The sequence below is a fragment of the Rhinolophus hipposideros genome (assembly GCF_964194185.1).
Source record: "Rhinolophus hipposideros genome assembly, chromosome: 6".
NCBI classification, from domain to species: Eukaryota; Metazoa; Chordata; class Mammalia; order Chiroptera; family Rhinolophidae; genus Rhinolophus; species Rhinolophus hipposideros.
Window position 1 is genome coordinate 38,575,723 of NC_138052.1, and position 17,724 is coordinate 38,593,446.

Here is a 17,724-nt window from a genome sequence, read left to right on the forward strand (position 1 = left end):
TTTTTTCAAAACTAATAAGTATTTACCGATTGAATTTTGAATGTAAAAGCTCATTTACAAAATCCTCTTCCTCAATATGGGCAAAGCTTGCAAGATGAGCTCCAAATTCTGCACAAAATGCTTCAGCTTCTCTCCATGTTCTTTTCATCAAGATTTTTTCACTGTGAAATACCTGTATAGTAAAAAAAAAAGAAAGAAAGAAATTTGACACTGTCACACATAATGTAAGGCTGTTTGATTATAGGCAAGAAAATAATAGTAATGTAATTGTTGTCATTATTCTTTATTAAAAGCTTGACCCAGTAGGGAGAAATAACACTTACTGAACTAGATAGAATATGTATAGTCATTATAAAACTATTATCTCATTTTATCCTCAAAATAAATTTATAAGTAGGATATGATAAACGGTTTTATCAATGAGCTCCTTGAGGATTCTTTGTTCTTTTTCTCCTACATTTCCTGTAACTGGCATATACGAGTCCCTTAATAAATGTTTCTCAAGAGATGAGGAGAGTCAGGCTAAGACAGTTTACAAATTTCAGGTCACACAGCTACCAACCAGCAGAGTTAGGATTAGACCCAATATTCCTTGCTTCCAGAGTCCATGAATTTCCATCCCAACAGACTGCCTTCTGACAAACTAGAATTGGCTGAATGATCATGAATCTGGCTGACTCATGAGAAATGAGACCTGGCACCTAGGGCAGGTATAGTTCTAGGGTCTTTGCATCTTCACTGTGCCTAAATTCTGTCCTCAGCTATCCTTATTTTGGCTGTCCTCACAGTAGCAGGAAGAAGTCGGTGAAATGGAGAGTCTGCTTTGGACTTTAAGATCAAGAGTGAGGGACCAAAGACCCAGAGCTCCAGGTTCTGGGCCTCTGCACTGTCCTCATGTTTAACTGCCCAACACGAAGCCTGAGCCTCTGGAGCCAACCTTCACCAGGCTCTGATTTGCTGAGACCAGAATGAATAGGTTTCCCAGTCCTGTGGACCATAGCACAGCCTTTCCATCTTTTAAATTATATGTCAAAACTTGCCTCCTCTGGGAATCTTTTCTCAAATCACTTTAAATTAATAAATCCTACTACCATGCCCATTAAATACACCATACATTTGTTGACATATCAGGGTGATATATAGTAGAGAAAAGCACTGGACTGGGAGTCCCAAATAAATAAATAGTTGTGATCTTAGGTAAATTACTTCATCTCACTAGCCTCAGCTTACTCATTTCTAAGGTTTGACTTACTCTGTCAAAACTCTGGGCCTGTTATTCCATGAAGTTAATGGAGGTTTCTATACCTGTACATTTAAATTGAGTGCATTAACAGGTGTTCCACACCATCTATGAGACTTCAATATCTCTAGAGATAGAAGCTAACTTCCTTCTGTTTAGACGTGCTTGTATACTAGAGAATAACTTTCTCCCATCATTTTGGAAATCACTAATTACAAAATGAACCAAAGATTAAACAAAGAATAAAACCCCATTATATTTTTTAAAATGTATTTCTGACATGAAGATTGTAGGTACTGATTTAAACCTAAGATCTACAGTTGATTTGCAAAAAGACAGTTTTTCCCATATATATTATATATACACACACATCAACTATATATACTAAATTAATAATTTTTTGATCTTCAGGTATCTGTCAAGCAGCAAAAGCTATCCTTAGCAGGAGAGCGGTATTATTCCATAAGAAGGACTTTATTCATTTGCTTACACATGCTAGGAAATTGCACCATTTTCATACCCACTGAGTGTCTGCCTCGTTCATTTGTATACCGCAATAAGAACAGTATTGATTCACACTGTGATATCAATACTCATGAGGAGGATTTCAGTGTCACCAGGGATATCTCAATCTCTTGGCTAAAAAATCATTTTGGAATATAACTGAAAGGACAGAGACAGTCAACAAATATGAATTAAGCACCTGCTGTGTGCCAGGCACTGTTCTGGAATAAAAGAATTTGGGATACATGGACAAAGTTGAAATAATGTTGGTCCCATTGAGAATGCCTTTGGCATCACCTTGAAACAGCTGACCAGGCCAGGCTTTGACTCCCAGTCCAAATAGCAGGGGTGAAAGGGCCATATCTCTTTACGTTCAGTTTTCTCCCAATTTTCCACCGGCTGTTTGCACAGGGACATGGCCTTAAAGTGTCTACAGTCCTTCACTTCCCAGCGGCCAGGTGGACTCCTTCCTCTCATGACAACACAGCCACCACTGTAGCCTAAAAGCAGAAAACAACACTTTTAATACCAGATGACTAGAGTATTTTGTGCTCTGAAGACAGCTCTTTAGAGTGATGAATAATCGACATCTTACAATAAAACACCCAGACAAGAACAGTAAAGATGAAAAAGTGTGCTTTGTTGGCATGATCATCTCATTTCTCTTTCTCGCTAGAGAAAAGAATAGAAGATGGGAAAGTGAGAGAAGAGAAACTGTGAAGCTTGAAATTTGGACATTTTGAGCTCAGATGGCAAATAATGGAAAACTAGGAGCAGTTCCAACTTGAAATTGAGATATTTCCCATATCTCATCAAACACCAACACCCCTCTTCTTTGAATTATTGAGCTTTTTAACTGTGCGGAAAAAAGTTTAACTCACCATTTCTTGAGCACCTACTCTGTACACTGTATAGTGTGAAACCCCATTGTGAAAAATCAACAATGAAAAATGCATAGTACATATCTTCTGAGAAATAGATTCAATAGGAAAAAAATGCATTAAGTGATGGATTCAAGGTAGTCGCAAGGCACACAACAGAAAACCAAGCTGTAAACCATGTGAAAGTGGAAGGATGAGATAAATTCTAAATGGGGTGAAACTCTGGGGACAGGAGTAAGGAAAGACATCAAGGAAAAGGGAACGGCCATCTAGTTATGGACAAAACTCCTTTTTATTCTTTTCTGCATTTTTGAACATTTTGGCAAGTAAAACATTTTTCCATAGAAACAATATCTATGTTGAGTTAAGATCCTCAAGTTTGTCATCAAATCTATACAATTCATCAGATACCTAAAAAATAAACTTCAAATTTCAGTGAATAGTAGAAAACAATCCCATTCCAAAAGTAAAATAAAAATTGAGAAAGAATGAGCTTCTTTTTTTCTTGAATCCAGAGTAATCATCTAATTCACTAAATCAACATTCAACAAAAACAAAACAAAAAAATGTGCATCTACATCTATATACAAGGCTAGGCTGTATATTAGCTGCTAGAGATAGAAGGACAATACAAAACAAAACAAACAAAACCCAACTCTTAGTTTAGTGTGAACGTATTAATTGCAAAAAACAGAATGTGGAAAGTGCTATAGTAACAATGTGTATGTTCAAATCTCTGTGAAAGACTTCAGAAGGACGATGGAATCTGCCTTGGGATGTCAAAAAAGGATTTGCAGGAATTGACATCTGAGCTGAGTTTTGGAGGATGGGAGGGAGTTTTCAAGGGGTACTTATAAAAAAGCAAGTGATGATAGCTGACTTGTGATGATTCTAGACCTAAAGGCACTTTTAAAATATAGTCACTTGGTACTGGATATTTGTCTTTCTTAATTTCCCTTCAGCAGTAATGGTTTCATTTTTTGGTTTGTTTTTTACGTACACGGTAACTGGCATTATCCTTGTCAGCCATGTTTTGGTTGTTTTATGCTGACAGAAAGACTAACGAGAGGGAAAATGAAGAGTGAGAGAAGTAAAAAGACAGATAAGATGTACAAAGAGCCTCTACTAAAGGAATGGAGAAGTTTGTGAAATAGAGAAGGAATACGGGAGCTAAAGAACCAGTGCTTGTGTCTTCAACATTCCTGGGTTCACACTGGATATCACAGGGAGAAGACAGTTCCCATCCATAAGAAGTTCACTGTCCTGTGTGAACATGCTCACTGATGCATCAGAAAGCCACAACGGTGACAATGACTAGTTCTAAACGAGGAAACACAATTAGTATGACTCATACCGAAGAAAAGGAAGTCAAGGGAGAGTTGGTCCAGACAAAGGCCATCAGTTAGTTCCACTGAACAGAACAGCTGGTTAGTGTTAAAGATGGAGGTTTGCGGGACAGGAAAGGGGGAGAGATTATAGCATGCAACTGCAACTTGCCATGAATGGAGCTTGGCAGTCCTGTTGAATGTAATTTTGAAATGCAGCTCACAATCTGGCGAGGTTGTGAAAAACAGAGATGCTGTATGATCTGTGTGATGAGGTTCCATTAAAATTGAACTGTAGAAATCCATGTGGAAGCTCAAAACGTAATATACTAATGGAGTTGCTCTGGTTGAAAGAGAAGGGAAACCATGCACTCCCACCTGATTCCCAATCCTTCCCTTCCCAGCAGCCTTTGACTTGGAGTCTGAAGTCTGAGGTTCTAGTTCCATCACAAATATTTAGTAACTTGAAACTCGAATAGGTTATATTAATCACAAAAGAGCTTATCTAAAATATGGGGATATTAACCCATTTTCTTCTCTAGGGTTTGCGTGAAAAGCAATGACATGATATATTTGAAAGCATCCTGAAAGATATGAAGGGCTAAAAACCATCCCTAAGATGTTACTTCTATTCTTATTTTGGCTGTTTTAATTACAAAGGCTGGGACTGTGTAGCATGAGTTCTGCCTGCACATTCAAAGAATTTTTTAAAAGCTTGAATCAGCAACTTTAAATGTAACACACTTTTTTGTTGGTCTTGCATTTTGTCTTACTTTCCCACATCAGACAATGATTAAATAGCTTTGGTTTTAGATACTATAGATATTCAACTCATCTTCATTAGTGGAGGAGATGTTTGTGGCCAGCTATGAAGATGAGAAGTGCTGCAGGAATGTTATTGGTATTCTAAAGTGGTTAACTTAATGGAACATTTGACCCAAATTTTGGAATCTCAGCCTCAAAGAAGCAGTGAAGCAGTGTAATAAAGGGAGACTGGGCTGCAGGAGATATAAACCGAATTTATAATCCTATATTGTGGGGGTGCTTGCAAAGCCAAATAACAAAGGTAGGGTGTTCTCCCAGATAAATTATTCTCAAATTTGATAACTCATTTCCCATCGGAGAAGAAAAACTATCATCCTATTCCACCGTGGTAAATCTCACATTGAAGGTAATTCTCCTTACCTGCCTTTTCCTCTCTCTACCCCTTTTCACTCTCTCCATCAAAATGAATGGGTTTTCAGTCAATTAAGATATTTCAATTCACAATTCTAGTCTCTTCCATTTTGTAAAGCTATCTAACCGTCTGAGATGAACTGAGCTGGGAAAGCCTCTACCTTCCAACTCTCTTACCAGATACCTGAAAACAAAATCTATTTTTGGCCTCAGGGCCAGGACTGTAGCTGAGCCTTCAGAGTCGCTAGACAATTATTTTACTTGAGTCTGTCTAGTTATTTTCCCATTCTCTGCTAACAAACTACTCACGTCCTTACTTCTGAAGTCCTCTGCCCTACCCACCTTCCTTCTCCATGGGGAAAAGTGAAGCTATTGGGGCAGGGAAGGTGAGATTTTCAGGAGTTCTATATATCTGCCAGATACTGTGCTAGGCATTTTATATGGTCTTTTCCATGTTGAACTTCAAAATCTACTGGAGGCTGATGGATATAAGTATCTACAATTTGCAAATGGAAAAACGGAGGCATAGAAGCTTAGTGACTTGCCTAAGGCCACATACTTAGTGAGGATTTGATCTAGAAATTGAAAGCAGATTTACTTGAATCAAATATGAAGCAATGTTAAAGGTACAGAGTAGGCGGGCCCTCAAATATTAGTACTTGCTTAATGAATGATTACATAATCCCCTCAAATAATGTGCCTCCATTTCCATGGAGCTCTGTGTCATTTCCCTGGTCATGTTTTCTCCTTCCTGTGGCTACAGCATGTGCTTGACGATCTATTATCACATCTTTACCTTGTATAACAGTGACTTGTATGATTATGAAAAGATTATACAAAGCACCATTGGGGGCTCAGAAATGAGACTCAGTTTGTCCTCATTTATGTCGCGGTTCATTTCAGAACTCTGATGAGCCTTAATGTTGATTGGCCTATCTCTCTGCTGGCTGGACAGGCTTTTTCTTATTACTCCTCACGCTGAGTAGGGCACTCTCAAGAAAACAGGTCTGGCTGTGATCCCGTTTTTTTTTCTTTTTTCTTTTTTTTTTTTTTTTTCGTTTTTTTTTTCTTGTTACTGGCAAAAGATTTCCATTGACTTGGGACAATTGGGGAAATATGAGTGACACATGCCTTTTCTGCAGTGGTACCTAGCTCTAGAAACCCAAACCTGAGCCTGAGTTATGGATGGAGGCAAAATAGTGACTTCAAAGTGTTTCTTTTTCTCTGTACAGATATCTATGAAACTCTAACACTTTTGACTGTCTTGACAAGTATGTACTCATCTGTTGTTTTGGTTTTTTTTTTCCACCATTGAGTAGAATCCATTTATCTTTAATTTACGTACAAGGTACATTAAAATCTACGTACAAGGTACATTTAATCTACGTACAAGGTAGATTAAAGAGTACTTGTACTCTTTAATCTACGTACAAGGTACATTTTAGTTTCTATGCATTAGCCTCTCCCTAAATGAAAAAGGCCCTATTTATCATTTCCCCTTTTATCAGTGGCACTAGTTAGTAAGGATCAAAACTGTATTTCCTGTTTTACCTGAATAATTATTTCTCTCAAAATACCAAGTACCAAAGAGTCTCTTTGTTGTTGTTTTTTAAATAAAAATAAGCGAGTTTCCTAGCATTCTGAGAACAGGGAATTTGGGCATGAAAGAAAAGAAATACAGATATAAGATGGGTTAAGCAAAAACCTTATAGTCTTGCATTCAAATTGGAAGTTTCTGTTTGAACTCCAGAAGTATTTCATCTTACACACACACACACACACACACATTTTTCTAGCTCTGTTCATTGAAATGGCCTAGAAACAATAACAAACCAACAAGCAATGAGCACTCCTATGTCTGGATTGTGATATTAAAATAATGCCATTTCCCATTAAGACGAACCAGGGTTCCTTGATAAAATGGATGTTTCTAGGTTTAGAGGAGAAACGTACATCTTGTCATACCAGGGAAGCTATCAAAGGCTGCTCGTGTTACATTAAGAGGACTCAGGAGGTAGTGCCTGAGATTTTAATTTTCATTAAAAAGGATAATTGTAGTGGATTAAAACACATGAAATACATTTACAACCCTTACTTCATAGTAATGCTGAAAAAACCAAAAACCTGTTTGGTCACTGTTGCAGGATGCTAATAAACAAATCATCATTTCAAAAAACAAATAAAGGGAAAGAATTAGGCATTTGTTCTGCTTTTCCTATAAAAACTGTATTACAAAGGTAACCCAAAATTAATTGAAAGAAATTATATCTTTATAAAAATATATTGCCCTAGCTATGAATAAAAAAACTGTTCATGAATCGGTGGCTCTCGAGAGTGATCATTAATGGCTGCTAACATTGCAAAAAGTGAGAAAATTAGACAATAAATACATGCTTCCAAAGAGAACATACAACTAACTACCTAGGAAATGTTCTTTCCAGAAAAGATAAGAAAATCTGAATTGAGTCAGACCTCTGATTCTAACTTTTTAAAAATGAACATGTCAATTTTATGGGAAAAAAAAGTAGAAGAACACATTAAAACCATATGGAGATACAATCAAAAACGTCCAGAACATAGGAAACTCTACATGGCAAATAACCCATTTGTATCAATCAATAAAAAAATAAAATACAGGGGCAAGGAAGAGGGAAACCTAGAGATTTTAGGAGATTTATCAACCAATTGCAGTGCTTGAACCTTTTTTGGATCCCAATTCAAACAAACTGCAAAATACATTATATAACACCTACGAGTCATTTAGAAATTTGAGCATTAACTGAAGTTTTTGTGAATTATAGTTCATTACTTTTAGGTGTGATAATGGTATTCATGTTTTAAAAAAAGGGAATCTTTATCTTTTAGAGGTAATAAATAATATTTATGGATGGAACAATATGATGTCTGGGATTTGCTGTGAAACAATATGTGAAATGTGGCAAGTGGGTGGGGGTATAGATGAAACAAGATTGACCATGAATTGATAATTGATGACACTGGTGACAGGTATATGGTGGTTCATTATACTATTTGGAGAACATAATATAAAGCTGAAAAAAATGGCAGAACTATGATTCCACCACAGATTGAATATTTTGATGGTATGACATAAGGAGAGTCTTGGCTGAGTTTATAAAAAGCTGCAGCCTTCCTGTTCAGGGGTCAATTTATATAGTCAGTCTGGGCTGGATTAAGATTCTGACATGAGGACTAAGTTAATGGATTTTGTGTGTGTGTGTGTGTGACAGGCAGGAAAAAATGTGATTTAGGATGGTGTTTCTGCTAATTGCAATTTAAAAGAAAAAAGGAAACACAGGGGCCTTTATATTGCTATTTTCTTTTAAAAATAGAAAAAAGATTTACATTTTCATTTTATTCAGAGACAATTTACTCAATGTCAATCAGCATGAGCAGCCAAACTGAGCATCACAGTATCATTTTTGCTTCAGGGAGAAGAGAAAAAGAGTAGTGCCACTCAAATAAATTACAGCAGAAATTTATGAATGACAAGGAGCTCTGCTTCAATTTCAGTTTTTAGACATCCAAATATGCCTCAAGGTAGGAAACATTAAAAACCAAGAATTTTGTCTACTCAAAATATATTAATTTATTTTGACAGGTAGAGACATTCTTAACAAAATTCCAAAGTGTATTAGAAATGATACCTGAGTTGTTATTTTTTCTTTTCAGTAAAAGTGTGACATAGAACTTTACTATTCTCTGCATTTTAATAATATTCATAGATCTGAAGAATAAGAAGGTTGTTTATTGAGTGAATTGGGATGTCTCTTGTTTAGAAGTATGGAAAGTTACCAGTTCCTATACAAATTTCCTAAACTAATGCTTACGCACAAAAAAATCTAATTTGTCTTAACTTCACCTTGCATATATCTTTAAAAAGTACAGTTTTTAAAACAGTAATAAAATATATATTTTAGAGTATTTTAAGTTCATAGGAAAATTGAGTGGAAAGTATAGACTTTCCTTATGCCCCCTGCCTCCACAAACACAAAACCTCTCCCTCTATTGACATCCCATACTGCAATGGTACATTTTTGTTAAAATCGGTGAACCTGTATTGACACATTATTATCACCCAAAGACCATGGTTTAAATTAGGGTTCACTCATGGTGTTGAACATTCTATAGGTTTCGATAAAGATATAATGATATATCCACCACTGTAGTATCATATAGAATAGTTTCACTGCCTGAAAAATCCTCTGTGCTCTGACTATTCATTTGTCCCTCCTCACTAACCCCTGTCAACCACTAATCTTTTTATTGTCCCCATAGTTTTGCCTTTTCTAGAAGGTCATGTGGTTGAAATCAAACAGCATGTAGCCTTTTCAGATTGGCTTCCCTCCCTTAGTAATATGCATTTAAATTTCCTCCATGTCTTTTCATGGTTTAATAGCTCATTTCTTTTTAGCAACGAATAATATTCCATTGTCTACATAGGCCGTAGTTTATTTATCCATTCACCTACTGAAGGACCTCTTGATTGCTTACCAGTTTTGGCAATTATGAAGAAAGCTTCTATAAAAATCCAAGTATGGGTTTTTGTGTGAAAGTGTTTCTAATTCGTTTGGATAAATATCAAGGAGTGTGATTGCTGGATCATGTGGTAAGAATATGTGTACCTTTGTATATATCTCCAAACTGTCTTCCAAAATGGCTGTACCATTTTGCATTCCCACCAGCAATGTATGAGGCATTCCTGTTGCTCCGCATCCTAGTTGGCATTTGGTGTTGTCAGTATTTTGGAATTTGGTCATTCTAGGAGGTTTATAGTGATATCTCATTGTTGTTTTTATCTGCAATCTCCTAATGGCATATGATCTTGAACACATTTTCATATGCTTACTTGCTATCTATATATCTTCTTTGTCTAAGGTCTTTTGTCCATTTTTACATTGGGTTTTTCGTTTTCTTGTTGAGTTTTAAGAGTTCTTTGTATATTTAGGATAACAGTCTTTTATCACGTGTGCTTTTGGCAAATATTTCCTCCTGGTCTGTATCTTGTTTTCTCATTCTCGCGACACCATTTTTCTCAGAGCAGAACATTTTAGTTTTAATGAGGTGCAGCTCATCAATTATTTCTTTTATGGATTATGCCTTTAGTGTTGTATCTAAAAAGTCCTTGCCATATTCAAGGTCATCTAGGTTTTTTATTATGTTTTACTCTGGGAGAGTTATAGCTTTGCATTTAAGCCTATGATCCATTTTGAGTTAATTCTTGTGAAGGTGTAAGGTTTGAGTTGTACATAATATTCCTTTATTATTCTTTCAGTGTCCAAGGGATCTGTAGTGATGTGCCTTCTTTCATTTATAATTTTAGTAATTTGTGTCTTCTCTCTTTTTTCTTAGTGAGGCTGGCTAGAGGCTTATCGATTTAATTAATATTTTCAAAGAATCAACTTTTGGTTTTATTGGGTTTTTTAAATTGATTTCCAGGTTTCAGTTTCATTGATATCAGCTCTAATACTTCTCATTTCTTTTTTCTGCTTACTATGAATTTAATTTGCTCTTCTTTTTCTATTTCCTAAGGTGGAAGCTTCGATTATTGCTTTTAGATATTTTTTCTAATGTATGCACTCAATGCTACAAATTTCCCTCTAAGCCCTGCTTTCCCTGCATCTCCCTGCATAACTTTTGATACATAGCAATTTATTTTCATTTAGTTTAAAATATTTTAAAATTTACTTTGGGATTTCTTTTCTGATCTATGTTATTTAGAAGTTATTGTTTAATATACAAGTATTTTGGGATTTTCCAGGTATCGTTTTGTTATTGATTGCTAGTTTAATTCCACTGTGGCCTGCGCAGATAGTGTGATTTCTATTCTTTTAAATTTGGGAAGGTGTGTTTTATGGTCCAGAGTATGGTCTATCTAGGTGAATGTTCCACATGAGCTTGAGAAGAATGTGTAATCTGCTGTTGTTGGATGAAATAGTCTATAGATGTCAATTATATCCAATTGATTGATGGTACTGTTAAGTTCAGCACTATTCTTATTAATTTTCTGCCTATTAGATCTGTCCATTTCTGGTAGAGAAATGTTAAACATCTCCAACTATAATAGTAAATTCATCTGTTTCTCCTTGCAGTTCTATCAGTTTTCCCTCACATATTTGACACTCTGTTGTTAGGTCCCATACACATTAAGAACTGTTATGTCTTAGACTACTGACTCTTTTATCATTGTGTAATATCCCTTTTATCCCTGAAAAATTTCCTTACTCTGAAATCTGTTCTTTCTGAAATTAATATAGCTATTCCTATTTTCTTTTAATTAATGTTACAATGGTATATTTTTCTCCATCCCTTTACTTTTAATCTATATGTGTCTTTATATTTAAAATGGGTTTCTTGTGGACAACATATAGCTGGATCTTGTTTTTTGATTCTCTTTGACAAGCTCTGTCTTATAATTAGTACAATTAGTCTTTTGATTAATTGTATGTTTGATATATGATAATAATTATCATATTATAATAATATTTATCTTTCCTCAGGGAAGCACCTGAGGTCTCTAATCCATTTCCTCCAGATTAAAATTTAGTGGTAACCTGCTTCCTATCATCTGTTGGAGTAGCCCTGATTGAGACCCACAGGCAAGTAAGAGATCAAGGCATTTGAACAGAAATTCACTTTGAAGTAAAGGGGTGTTAGGTCTAGGTTGGTGACTTAAGCTTAACACAAGGGCTTAAAACTTGTTCCACGGGACTGGTTCTAGTGTAGGTTGTGGCTAAAGCCATTAGCTTCTCGGGAACTGGCTAACCTGGCACAGTTTCATGCGTGGGGATCCAGAGCTGAACACATAAGGGTGAACTAACAGAGCTGTAACTCTGGAATCCTGTTAAGGTACCACAGAAGTCCATGGAGGAGAGGGACGAACAAGAATGTTATCTAAGTAATGGGTCATCATTCCTCAGCAAAGATACATGGCAGTGGCTGAACTGATTAGATGTGCCCACAGGTGCCCATTCCCTGTGAATTATCTCAAACTATCCTGGGATTCTTGGAAAGAATTTAGGAGGGAGAAAGCAGACTTGGACTAATAAAGACGTGTGTGGTCTTGAGCAATGGATTTATACCTTGAACAAGTCGCATGACTCATTTGGATTATATTTTTAAAAATGACCAGCTATGTGTCATCCTCTGAGAATCTGTGGTAATTGTTTTAACTGATTTAGGCATTAAGGAAACATTAAGGAAGAATCAAAGGAGGTGGACCAAGGGGTGAAAGGAATTTGGGGCAAAAAAACAGGAGGGAGAAATGGTATCACTGTTCCTCTACTCACGGGGCTGATGTGCATTCCAGTGTGTGTACTGCACCGGCTCAGATGTCTGCCCTGCTGTCCTCCACATATATTCTCCTGTGTCATTTTGGTCTTGAAGGGCTATCCAAAAATAACTGTCCCTTGTTTTTACCACACTACTGATGAAACTGGTAATAAATGCTTGTTCAAACCTTAAAAAAGGAAAAAGGAAATGGTTATAGTAAATTTCTGGGCAATAAAAAAATGTCATTGAAACATAATGTGGTGCACAGAATGGCACCAGAATAAACACAGAATTCTTTAGAACATGAAGCAGAAAAATACCTGAGGACCCTAATATGTTACTAATAAATGCCAAATGTCAGTGCAATTTGCAGAAAACACAAGTGAGGAGAATTTGACTCTTACAGGCAGGGCTTAATTCTTTCAAGGCATAGAGTCCAGCTCCAGTTTCGAAGTATAGGTGGTAAAGTCCACAAAGCCAGGATTAATACATTTCTTGGCGCAACATGTGCCCTATTTTGTAATTAGGCTGCACAGCACACACCATGCCATAACCTGCATGAGGTGAAGAGTTGGAAGGGGGGGAGAAGGAAGGATATAATGTTTTTCTGAATGAGTATCTGCCAACAGAGTTTACATGCACCCACCCACCACATTTGCTTGGTGAGAATGGAACAGAGATTGGAGTAGCCATTTTACGTCTCCCAAATCAATTTGTTCACAGCCACATGGAGTCCTCGGCTTATTCAAATGTGTTCAGATGTGCACATTCACTGAAGATAAATTTAAAACCCTAGGAATAAACGCAAGGAAGTACACCCAGTAACATTTCCCCCAAGCAGCTGAATAAGTTAGTGTTCATGGATTGGTGGCAATGGTCCATTCCCAACATGAATGCATCTAAAGCAGAATCTAGAAAACTTGTAAATAGTCTTTCACATGACTACCTAAAAAAAGAAATGTGTTAAAATTTAAGTGGCATCGAAATGTTAAGCTAAGTTGGAAATTATCTTGAAAAATTTAGTTTTAATACATATAAAGTTTTCATCCCATTTTGGATTTTTTCATTACTCTGCATCCTTAACTTGCAAAAAGATGCAAAAGCAATGGGGTCATTCAAGAATAGAAAGGCTCAAAAGAAATAGGGGAGGGAAAGAAAAATGAACATAAAGGTGTAAAGTTTTAGACAGCCTTTGCACAGCACTAGCAGTAGTTAGTGGTCTTACACATCCATGACACTCATCGTCGCAGAGCATATGGACTCTCAGGCTTTAGTAAATGTTTTTACTACAGCATGCAGGTACTCTATTAATAATCTGACTAGCACACATTTGAATTTAGAAAAGTTCTTTTTTAACCAGATTGCAGTGACAGATCCTATTTAAATGTACTTCGAAAGGAAGGTATATAAAGGTAAACATTGTCTACATGCTGTTGTAATTTTCCATACCTTTCCATTGGTTCATGCTCTCATAATAGAGACTACTTTTCCTTCTCCCCTCGGAAGCAGAGTAGCACATTATCATGCCCAGCTTGTGCCTGAAACTGCTGTGCTAGGAGGCCAGCAAATCACTGCAGCATGGCAGCTACGGCCAGGACCACCATTCACTGTGCTGGTTCTACACTCAGAGGGCATTTCTGGTTCTTCTATTACCTTGTACTTTGTATGTCATTTGTCCAATAATGGAGAGAAATAACGTTGTCTGTGAACTTGGCCTCTGGTATCATTATTCATGACAACATTTTGCTTTTGTCACTTGTTGGTTTTAGATTTAGTCCATTCTGATTTATCTTTTCTCCATTTATCATTTATGCTTAAAACAATAGAAACCTTCTGCTTTTCCATTGTCAGGTATATCTTTTAAGTAGTTGCATATAATACCCATACCTAACATCCTAAAACCTTCAAATCAAAACAGGACTATAGTTTTCTTGGTCCAGTTTAGAAGAGGCATTGTTAATAAAGAAATTCTGCAAATATACCTTTCCTTTCAACCACATATTCTAAGTAATTAACTCTGGATAACAGCATGCAATCTCTTGAGTATCTGTTTCCAACTGATAAAAAAAACAAGAGAACAATTTATATTCTTTACCACTCTATTTGCTTTCAAACACTAAAGTGTTGTGAAACTCTGGCTTACACTAATAGAGCAGATGACTTTTAAAGTCTTTCCTGGCTGTTTGTTTTACAATCTTCATTTGACAATATTCCAGAGTTTTATAACATCTGGCCTTTTTGTCTGTTTTCACTGAGATTGTTTAGTTCAAATATGATTTAAGGAACAAAAAATAACCATATGTACATATTTTTATATTATTTTTTTAACCAGGATAAATGTTATCTTTAAGGAATTCAGTAAACATCTTTTGTTATTCTTTAGAAAAACAAATGATAACATATTTTGCTGCATGTACCTATTTATAAAATTAAATTTTGTAGGGGAATAATTCTTAAACTCAGAAAGAAATTACATTTTCCAGTCAACTCATTAAAAAAATTAAGAAATAAAATGTATGTTTTTAGTGTAAGACAGAGAAATATATCTTAAACTTCCATCAGTTTGACAAGCATGTGTTGCTCATAGTGCTAAACATTAAATTTTTAATTTAAAAATGCAATTTGAAGACAGCAATACATATTTTTGGTAAACTGACAATTTTTTTATTTCAAAAAAACATTTTTTCTTTTCAAAAGTGTCTACTTCAAAGGAGGTATTTTATACTTAAATCTCTAATTAAATATTATATTTTTCCATATGTAGCTGAAAATCAGATGATTTCCCTGATTTCCATATGTAGCAGTTTATCCATATGTAGCTGAAAAAAGATGTTTTCTATTTGCCTGTGAACAAATTAGAACTTAGCAGACAGCAGTACTGTAATAATTGTGTTTGTATTACCTAAACAAGAGAATGAAAAAAGTAATGCATTGGAAGTAGCTCTACTAGAGAGCTATTTCAACTAAAAGCAAAAAAAAAAAAAAAAAAAAAGAAAGAAAGAAAAATCACCCTGGTAGTCTTTATATATAACGATCCTATTAGAAGCAACTCAGTTTTGAACTGAGTAATTGCAATTGGATTTCTCCCAGTAACATAACTGTTAACATTTTATGCCGTTTTTAAATAAATGACTCAATTTCTAAACTAATATAAAAATGATCAATTTCTTTCTCTTTCTTTTAATAAAGAATGGAAAGAGAATATCAGTAATTTTAAAATGGGAGACACACATCCTGATCGTTATTGCAAGAAGTTTCTGGTGGCATTCTTCAAGAACTAGAAATGTTAATTTTTTAGATATTGTTTCTTGCAAAAGGCTAGAAGAGAAATATAGACTTAGAAAATATACTTAATATATATACAAAAACTAAACCTGGAGGAGCAAATGTCAAAGTGCTAACGGCAGTTACCTTTGGGAAGCAGAGTGGGATTGGTTGGGAAGGGGAAAGAGTGGAGGTGAGGGTACGCTTTCACTTTTTAGTCTCATTCTCCTGGCTTGCTTAAATTTGTGCCAATGATAATATTTTTATTGTATACTTTTTTATTGTATACTTTTTAAAGGGATAATTAAAATGTGTTTTTAAAAAGAAAGTTAACTGCATTCTACAATAAAACTTGTTAGAACTGACAAATTCAGTAGAGTTGCAAGATACAAAGTCAACAAATCAGTTGCATTTCTATATATTAACAATGGACAATCTGAAAAGGAAGGTATAACAACAATTCCATTTATAATAGCATCAAAAAGAATAAAATACTTAGGGATAAATTTAACCAAGGATGTGAAAGACTTGTACACTGAAAACTACAAAACATTGTATACAACAAAAGAAGACACAAATAAATGGGACAAGAGCCCATGTTCACGGATTGGAAGACTTATTCTTAAAATGTCCATACTACCCAAAGCAATCTACAGATTGAATGCAATCCCTATCAAAATGCCAATGATTTTTTTTTTTTTTTGCAGAAGTGGTAAAAATCAATCTTAAAGTTCACATGGAATAGCAAAAACGACAAAAAAGAAAAACAAAGTTTGAGGTCTAACACTTCCTGATTTCAAAACTTACTAAATAGTATAGTAATCAAAATGGTGAAGTACTGGCGTAAAGACATATAGAACAATGAAATAGAATAGAGAACCCCAAAATAAATCTTTACGTATATGGTCAAGTGATTTTCGACAAGGGTGCCAAGACCATACAATGGGGAAAGAACAGTATTTTCAACAATCATGCTGAGGAAACCGGATATCCACCTGCAAAAGAATGAAGCTGGACTCTTTATAAAAATTAATTCAAAGTGGACCAAAGACCTAAAGGTAAGAGCTAAACTATAAAACTCTTCAAAGGAAACACAGGGGGAAAGTTTCATGACAGTGAATTTAGTATTGGTTATGATACCAAAAGCACAGGTAACAAATAAGAAATACATAAATTGGACTAAAACGATGTTAAAAGCTTTTGCACATCAAAGGACACTATCAACAGAGTATAAAGGCAACCCAAAGAATAGGAAAACATATTTACAAATTATGTATCTGATGAGGGATTAATATTCACAATATTCAAAGAAATCCTACAACTCAGTAACGGAGAACAAACACTCCAATTAAAAATTGGACAAAGGACTTGAATAGAGATGTCTCCAAAGAAGATATACAGATACCAATAAGAGCATGAAAGATGCTCGATATCACTAATAATTAGGGAAATGCAAATAAAAATCACAATGAGATAGCACTTCACACTCATTAAGATGGCTATTTATATATACATAAAAAAAACCCAAAACAAAAAACAAAAACAGAAAAGAACAAGTGTTGGTACAAGATGCTACAAGATTGATGAACCTGGAGGACATTAGGCTAAGTGCAATAAGCCAGGCACAAAAGGACAACTGATTCCACTTATGAGGTAACTAGAGTAGTCAACCTCATAGAAGCGGAAAGTAGAATGGTGGTAACCAGAGGCTGGGGACAAGAGGGAATAAACAGTGATTGTGTAATAGGTACAGGATTTCAGTTTGGGAAGATGAAAAAAATTCTGGAGATGGATGGTCGTGATGGTTGCACAACAATGTGAATGTACTTAATGCTACTGAACCGTAGACTTAAAAATGGCAAAAATGGTAAATTTTATGTTATGTATATTTTACCACAATAAAAAAGTTAACTGCAAAATTGTTTGGGGGATATGGTGGCTGCAGGAAAATAACAGAGCTGACATGTGTTTGAAAATCATGCACACTTAAACCGAGGATAAAATGAGATATTACAGGATTTCTAACTTTTGGAAAATTTTCACA

At 35.3% G+C, this 17,724-nt stretch overlaps 1 protein-coding gene across 1 annotated transcript in view; it reads right to left on the reverse strand.

Moving 5' to 3' along the window:
* PLA2R1 (phospholipase A2 receptor 1) overlaps positions 1-17,724 on the reverse strand; it is a 100,594-nt gene that overhangs the window by 38,285 nt on the left and 44,585 nt on the right. Inside the window, exons 11-13 of the mRNA XM_081051918.1 lie at positions 12,434-12,603; positions 2,042-2,244; positions 27-172 (exon numbers count right to left, since the gene is read on the reverse strand). Coding sequence (XP_080908044.1) covers positions 27-172; positions 2,042-2,244; positions 12,434-12,603 — 519 coding nt within the window. The remainder of the gene's footprint in view (positions 1-26; positions 173-2,041; positions 2,245-12,433; positions 12,604-17,724) is intronic.